General features: G+C 46.4%; 1 protein-coding gene across 5 annotated transcripts in view; it reads left to right on the top strand.

The window, feature by feature from the left end:
* Positions 1-3287, top strand: part of LOC108317481 (snurportin-1) — a 41965-nt gene extending 38678 nt beyond the window's left edge. For all 5 annotated transcript variants that reach the window (XM_017547986.2, XM_037745525.1, XM_017547984.2 and 2 more), the window contains exons 8-9: positions 750-830; positions 2701-3287. In XM_017547986.2, coding sequence (XP_017403475.1) covers positions 750-830; positions 2701-3012 — 393 coding nt within the window. In that variant the 3' untranslated portion in view covers positions 3013-3287. The remainder of the gene's footprint in view (positions 1-749; positions 831-2700) is intronic.
* The last annotated feature ends 4896 nt before the right edge of the window (positions 3288-8183 follow it).

Raw genomic sequence — 8183 nt, 5'->3', positions numbered from 1 at the left:
TCTCCAGCATGGGTGACAGGGTTAGATCTTATCTCTCTTTTTTTTTAAAAAAAAAAAAAGGAAGGTTGGGGCTGGGCGTGGTGGCTCACGCCTGTAATCCAAGCACTTTGGAGGCCAAGGCGGGTGGGGGACACAAGGTTGGGAGGAGAAGCGCAGCCGAGACAAGATGGGGGAAACCCCGTCTTTTGAAAAAAAAAAAAAAAGGAAGGTTCGGAACCGCTGATCTAGTAGTTAAGAAAGTGGAGGAGGGAATTGGTAGAGAAGGATGAGACTGAAAACTTTTCTTCTTTGTTTTTTTGTTTTGTTTTTTTTCTTCTTTGTTTTTTTGTTTTGTTTTGGTTTGGTTTGATTTGGTTTGGTTTTTAAGACAGGGTCTCACTCTGTCCCCAAGCTGGAGTGCTGTGGCACTATCTCAGCTCACTGCAGCCTCCACCTCCTGGGTTCAAGCGATTTTCCTGCCTCAGCCTCCTAAGTAGCTGGGACTCCACTCCTGGATAATTTTTGTATTTTTAGTAGAGCTGGGGTTTCACCATGTTGGCCAGGCTGAGACCCAGGTCCCTGGTTTAGCTGTCATGGCTGCTTGTAAAGTGAACGGGCATCTGTGACCTCAGGTGATCTGTCTGCCTCTGCCTCCCAAAGTCCTGGGATTACAGGCATGAGCCACCATGCCAGATCTGACAGATTTTCAATTGCTTGGGCCAATATCAATTATAACATATACTAATTCCTTGTTCTAATTTCTATTTCAGTTTAAATTTGTGGGGCTAAAGAATTTCCCTTGTACTCCTGAAAGCCTGTGTGATGTGCTGTCTATGGATTTCCCTTTTGAGGTAACAAAACCATTGTCTTTATTGCCTTGATGTGATGATAGGCTACAGAGATACTTAGTTACACAAAATCTTAAAATATACCCTGATTGTGCTGTGTCAAAGCATTAGAAAGGGACTGCAAGTGATTCTGGAGAAAGGATGAACTTGCCCTTCAGAGCCTGAGCTCCACCCCTGCTGGATAAGTCAGAATGCTGGCACTGGAAGGGCCCTTACCAGACAACTCATCCAACTCTCTCATTTTACAGATGGAGAAACTGAGGCCCAGAGAGGGGCATTGCAGTGAGCTGAGATCTTGTCAGTACACTCCACTCCAACCTGGGCAACAAGAGCGAAACTCCGTCTCAAAAAAAAAAATTGCCTAGTCACCGCAAGCATTTGCTTGAACTGGATAGATATATATTTTTTTAGGATGGAATTCACTCTGTTGCCCAGGCTACAGTGCAATGGCATGATGTCAGCTCATTGTAACCTCCACCTCCCAGGTTCAAGTGATTCTCCTGCCTCAGCCTCCTGAATAGCTGGGATTACAGGCGCATGCCACCATGCCTGGCTACTTTTTGTATTTTTAGTAGAGACAGGGTTTCACCATGTTGGTCAGGCTGGTCTCAAACTCCTGCCTGATGATCCACCTGCCTCACTCTCCCAAAGTGCTTGGATTACAGGTGTGAGCCACTGTGCCCAGCCAAACTGGATATAATTTTGTAAAAGGACCACAGATTCCCGAATGAGGAAATGGCAAATGCTGAGTTGCCTGCATTTCTGGGAGTCAATTAAGAAGGTGGTAAGATCCCAGCACAGCTCTTGAGCAAAAAAAAAAAAAAAAAGAAGGTGGTAAGAATTTATTTATAACTTTTATGCCCCAGTGACAATAAATGCTTTTTAGAGATGAGTCACTGAATCATAGAAAAGAAAATGTGGGACTGTAGGAGGTCTTCCCGTTCAGAAAAACTGAGTTTCCCAGAACATAGCTCGCAAACAATTTAGGGGGAGGTTTAGGCAGCCAACCATAGCCGGGGAGGCAGGGTTTCTGGACAGCCTGTTTCCCCTGTGCGCAGCAGTCTGTTGCCTCGGAGGGGCCTGTCCAGTTCCTCTGCTCTTCATTCTGTGCACAGAGCTCATCCACTGTGACACAGACCCCTAAGTGGGGGAAAGTCCATGGAATCTGGGGACAGAAGACCAGAGTTTAAGTCAAATTCCTGCTTCCTCTTCACTATGTATTTTAAGGAGGTCCTCAGAACTTCTTGAACCTGAGCAGCCCCATCTCTTAGATACCCTCATGGGTAAGGGTAAAATAGTGGGCAGGAAAGCACTCTGTAAACAGAAAAGTGCTATTTATGTTTTTCATTTTTTCTTCTTTTTCTTTTTTTGAGACAGAGTCTCACTCTGTCGTCCAGACTGGAGTGCAGTGGTGCAGTCTCAGCCCACTACATCCTCTGCCTCCTAGGTTCAAGCGATTTGCATGCCTCAGCCACCCAAGTAGCTGGGATTATACCACCATGCCTAGCTGTTTTCTTTTTTTTTTTTTCTTTCTTTCTTTTTTTTTTTAGTAGAGATGGGGTCTTACCGTGTAGCCCAGGCTGGTCTTGAACTCCTGAGCTCAAGCAATCTGCCCACCTCAGCCTCCCAGAGTGCTGGGATTATAAACATGAGCCACCACACCCAGCCAATGTTTTTATTTTCTCAAATTTAGTTTTCTAGGCCATTTGGTTATTTAGAGAAACTGCATGTGTGAGAAGCTGGGACTCTTTCCTCCGTCAATGACCCAGAAAAAGGAGTCGGACCACAAGAGCTGCCCTTGTGTATGTAGGCTCTCCTGGAAACATGTGGCCCCAGAAGTCATTTGGATCCTCAATTTCCCCCCATCCTGTAGGTAGATGGACTTCTCTTCTACCACAAGCAGACCCACTACAGCCCCGGAAGTACTCCTTTGGTGGGCTGGCTGCGCCCCTACATGGTGTCAGATGTCCTCGGTGTGGCTGTGCCAGCTGGCCCGCTGACCACCAAGCCAGAATATGCTGGACACCAGCTCCAGCAGATTATGGAGCACAAGAAGAGCCAGAAGGAGAAACTCACACACAAGGCCTCCGAGAGTGGGCACTATGAGTTGGAGCACCTGTCTACCCCCAAGTTGAAGAGTTCTCCCCACAGCCCAGACCAACCTGGAAGCCTCATGGAGAATTAAAGTGGGAAGCCTCCTGAAGGAGCCACAGGATGGTACCTAGCCCCAAAGGGAATATGGGAGGGGAGGACAGTAATAACAGGTGACTTCATTCTTTAGAGCGAACTTTACAAAGCCAGCCTGGCCAGAAACAGCTTATCTATAATCTGAAATGCTGGCTCAAACAGTTGCGGGAAGGCTCCCAGATTGGGTAGCATTCAGGCTGATTTGAGCAGCTCCTACTGTGATAAGTGTATCCTAGATCCGCAATGTAAATATATGTGATTCATAAGAAAGAAGCATTTTGTGGTTCTTAAGCTTTAGATAGCCATGAATCTCTCCTCTTCCCACTCCAGTCCCCTGGGCTACTTCAGCCATGGCTGTTCAAATCTTGGCCCATTTCACTGTTTTTAGCACTCAAAGATTCTGCTGAGTTTCCAGTTGTTGCTGCCGAAAGGTTTTACCAAGAACTGCAATTCTTAGTATTTGAATATGTTCCCTCTTCTGAGAAGACAAGTGTGATTTTCTTTGGTTTAGACATTGCCAGAGATAAAATGCAAATGGAGTTCATTCAGTCCTTCAGCAAACATTTGTGCCTACCAGGAGATAATCCTTGTCCTAGGCCCCTGCCAAGTAGAGGGGTTATGGAGGTGGACGGGACTTAGTCCCTGCCCTTGAGGATCTCACGCTTCTGTGAGAAAAGAAGCCCACCAGGAGAGTTTGGGAGAGGATGCTGGAAAGAGATAGGAGGTTTTAGATTTTGTGTCATGGATGAAGGAAGCTAAGGAAGAACTTTGAGCAGGCAAGGTCCCTTGAGATTTATGAACTAGAGTTTTTTGGCAGCTGTGAGAAGGGTAGATTGTGTTAGAAACTAATTAGTTTCTGCATTATGTTCAGGAAATGGATCCCACTCCCTGTGGCCTCAGTCAGCTCCCACGTTGCTTCCCATCTTTCTAGGACTCTTGTCATGGATACAAATACTTCACCATTCCCTCCAGCAGCACTAGTGTCCTGTGGACAAATTTTCACAGGGATCCAGGTCAGCTCTTGTCTGACATGCAGTTGTCCCTTTGTGTTGATTAGTTCTGGGAACAGATTTGGGCAGAGGTGGTAGGTATATGGAGCCTGATTACACAACTTCAGCATATCCAGTGGAACTAGTTTCAATGTCGGCTCTTAAGAGAGCTGCTCAAGCTGACCTTGTAAAATTGGAGAAGGAAGACTCTGCCCTCCCACCCTTATTCGTTGATGATCCTGCTGGCTGCAGATTCAAGTATTCGCCTACATCAATAAGCTCTTTCCTGAATTTAGGTCAATTCTGCAATAGGAACATCGCGTTCCTCTTGCCAAGGAGCATGTTGTAGGCTGCCTAGACATTTAGTCTCTGTTTGGTAATGTTCTGAGTGCTCTAGTCTGTGCTGTCAGCAGCCAACCGTATCAACAAGCACAACTTCGTATTTTCGAATGGTATCTTGAAGGGCTTATCTCAGAGTACCCCTTATATTTTTAACTGAGGAGCCAGTACTATCTATTAATCATTGATCTCAGTGTGTCCCCTGGTCATATTTCTCTCACTTTCTCTGTCTTTTTTTGTTGTTAATGTAGAGATGGAGTCTCACTATGTTGCCCAGGCTGGTCTTAAACTCCTGGGCTCAAACGATCCTCCTGCTTTGCCCTCCCAAAGCACTGGCATTGCAGGTATGAGCCACCACATCTGGCCACCTAGTTTTTTTTTTTTTAGATAGGGTCTCACTCTGTCACCCAGGTTGGAGTGCAGCGACACTATCACAGCTTACTGTAGCCTCGACCTCTTGGGCTCAAGTGACTCTTCTGCCTCAGCTCCCAAGTAGCTGGGACTACAACCACCATGCCTGGCTACTTTTGTATTTTTTGTAGAGACAGGGTTTTGCCGTGTTGCCCAGCTGGCCTTGAACTTCTGGACTCAAGTGATCCCCCCACCTCAGCCTCCCAGAGTGCTGGGATTACAGGCATGAGCTATCACACCTGGTCTCTGATACTGTTGCCCAGTGTGGCCTACCTTGCTTGCCTTGGCAAGAGGGCCAGCTTGGCATGAGTTAGCAAAGAACTACTATTTGAGATCACCTATTTTACCTCAAGTACTGCTGGAACCCATGCACCTAGAAAAGACCAGGGTTCTCAGCCAGTAGACACAGAATAAGTAGTCTTGGTTATCTTAATGTTAACTCAAAAAAGTCATGCTGAGTTCCAGTGGTTGCATTGGAAGAGTGTGTGTCCCCTAATCCACTTGTGTTTGGCAGTGATTTCTCTATATTTGCTGTTTCTCCACTTGGTCATTTCTCATTTATGTCTAAACTACTGAAATCTGACTTCTGTTCTTGTCACTTCAAGTCCTCTCATCAAAGGACCGGTCGTCTCCTGTTTTCCAAATCTGAGGGACATTTCCCCAGCTTTTTCCTTCCTGACTTCAGCTGCCATCTATGTGCTGATCCCTTCCCTCCAGACCTGTGTATCTGTCTACTTGCCATTCTCCTCCAGTCACCTTAAAATTCGGCATGTCCTGAACTGAACTCAGTATCTTTCCCCTCAATCCCCCTCAACCATGCTCTTCCTGGGATCCTTGTCCTTGTTAGTGGTACTTAGTCCCCCCTATTAGGACTCTAGGAATCACAGAGTACTACATTTCACAGCTAGTGAGTCACCATGTCCTTTAATTGCCATCTCTCTCCATTTCCTCTACAACCTTGATTCAGGCCTTCTTCATCTCTCTCACAAGGTACTGCCAGATCCTCCTACCTAGTTTACCTGCCACTAGTCTTTTCCCCTTGGAATCCATTCCTGCCATAGCTGAGTGATCCTTTCTAAAAATGTAAGTTTGTTCATGCTACTTCAAGGATGTCCCATTGCCTGCAAGATAACATGTGAAGCTTCTCATCCTGCCATGCAAGTTCATTCATGACCTTAGTATATCTCTCCAGCCTCATAAATTACCTTGCCTCCTTTGCTGCCTACTTTTCAGTGATGCTGCTTTACAGTTTCATGTATAAAGACATCTGTTTCCTACTTTTCCCCCTGCACCATCCACTCTCACTCTGACTAGATTCACCTGGTGGGTATACCTACTCATCTTTGAAGGACGCCATTCAAAAGATACCTGTTTGAGGCCGGGCGCGGTGGCTCAAGCCTGTAATCCCAGCACTGTGGGAGGCCGAGGCGGGTGGATCACGAGGTCAAGAGATCGAGACCATCCTGGTCAACATGGTGAAACCCCGTCTCTACTAAAAATACAAAAAATCAGCTGGGCATGGTGGCGCATGCCTGTAGTCCCAGCTACTCAGGAGGCTGGGGCAGAAGAATTGCCTGAACCTGGGAGGCGGAGGTTGCGGTGAGCCGAGATCGCGCCATTGCACTCCAGCCTGGGTAGCAAGAGCGAAACTCCGTCTCAAAAAAAAAAAGATACCTGTTTGAACATTTTTCCTCTGTAGGTAGAATAGCCATTCTTTGTGCCCTCCCCATCCATACAGCTAACTCTCACAGTGATTATATTTTACTGCACTTATGTGTTTACATATGTATTTCCCAAACTTAGGGAATAGTCCATGACTACCCTTACTTCTGATATCAGTTGCAAGTTTGGGGGTCCCTAAGACTACCCTCTGGTTTTATAATTTGCCAGATTCACAGACCTCATTGAAAGCTGCAAGTCACAGTTTATCACAAGAAAGGAAACAGAATAAGTTGTCCAAGGGAAGAGATGCATGGAACAGAAACCAGGAAAGTTCCAAATACAGAGTTCTCAGTGGAATCATGGACAGAGTCAATTTTCCCAGTATGTGTAAAAATACCCACAGAATATTGCCAATCAGAATCTCACTTGAGCCTTAATATCTAGAGTTTCATTGTTTTGGGGTTTTTGTTTTTTGGTTTTTGTTTGTTTTTTGTTTTTTGAGATGGAGTCTTGCTCTACGGCCCAGGCTGGAGTGCAGTGGCACAGTCTGGGCTCACTGCAACCTCCACCTCCTGGGATCAAGTGATTCTCCTTCCTCAGCCTCCCTAGTAGCTGGTATTACAGGCATCTACCACAATGTCCAGTATTTTAAGTGGAGAGAGGGTTTTGCTATGTTGACCAGGCTGGTCTTGAACTCCTGACCTCAGGTAATCTGCCCACCTCGGCCTCCCAAAGTGCTAGGATTACAGGCGTGAGCCACTGTGCCTGGCCAGGATGATGTCTGAAGTTTTTATTGGGGCTCAGTCATGTGGACCTGGTTGTCTGCCCATGTGACTGACCTCAGTCTCCAGCCCCTCCAGAAGTCTAGCTAATAAAGGGTGATCCAAAGTCTCCCTGCTCCCTCATCACATTGCTAAACTATCTGGTACAGCCCAAAGATTTCTGCCTAAATCGCATTGTTAGACTGTCCAGTGTGGCCTAAGGCCTACCTCCTGATAAACAGATATTTTTATCAGGCAGGACATTCCAAGGGCTTTGAGGTTACCTCCCAGGATCCAAGGGCAAAGGCCAGAACTCTCTTTGCAAGGTTAAGTTCTTTACTACACACTCCCTCTATTAGCTAGCAAGTTCCATGAGGTCAGAAACCTGGTCTTCCTCATCTTTAGGTCCCCAGTGCCTGGCATTATCCCTGGCACTTGTTACGTTAATAACTTTTAGTTGAGTGAATGAAGAAATACTAAGGTGGAATGAGAATGCACTTGAGGAGAGCCCCTCCTCTCTGCTTCTGCACAGGAGTGACCGTGGTGAGAAAGCTGAGTGGAAGTGTGTGGCAGGCTGCTAACAGGTACTTGGATATGCTGCAGACTTCTAGGAACAAGAACTATAGTTATGTGGATGTGATTGAGAGGATAGCCTAAAAGCTCACATTGTACATTGGAAGAGGGAAAGGCAATCAACCCTAGCTGTCCTTTCTAATAAAGAAATGAGACTGGGCATGGTGGTTCACACATGTAATCCCAGTGCTTTGGGAGGCCAAGACAGGAGGATCTCTTGAGGCCAGGAGGTCCAGACCAGCCTGGCCAACAGAGCGAGACCTTGTCTCTACAAAAAATTTAAAAATTTGCCGGGTGCAGTGGCTCATGCTATAATTCCAGTACTTTGGGAGGCTGAGGCAGAATTGCTTGAACCCAGGAGGCGGAGGTTGCAGTGAGCCGAGATCGCCCCGTTGTACTCCAGCCTGGGCAACAAGAGTGAAACTCTGCCTAAA

This window comes from Cebus imitator, unplaced genomic scaffold (genome assembly GCF_001604975.1).
Source record: "Cebus imitator isolate Cc_AM_T3 unplaced genomic scaffold, Cebus_imitator-1.0 Scaffold203, whole genome shotgun sequence".
Lineage (NCBI taxonomy): Eukaryota > Metazoa > Chordata > Mammalia > Primates > Cebidae > Cebus > Cebus imitator.
Note: the sequence above shows the minus strand (reverse complement) of the source record. Positions and strands in the feature narration are given on the sequence as shown.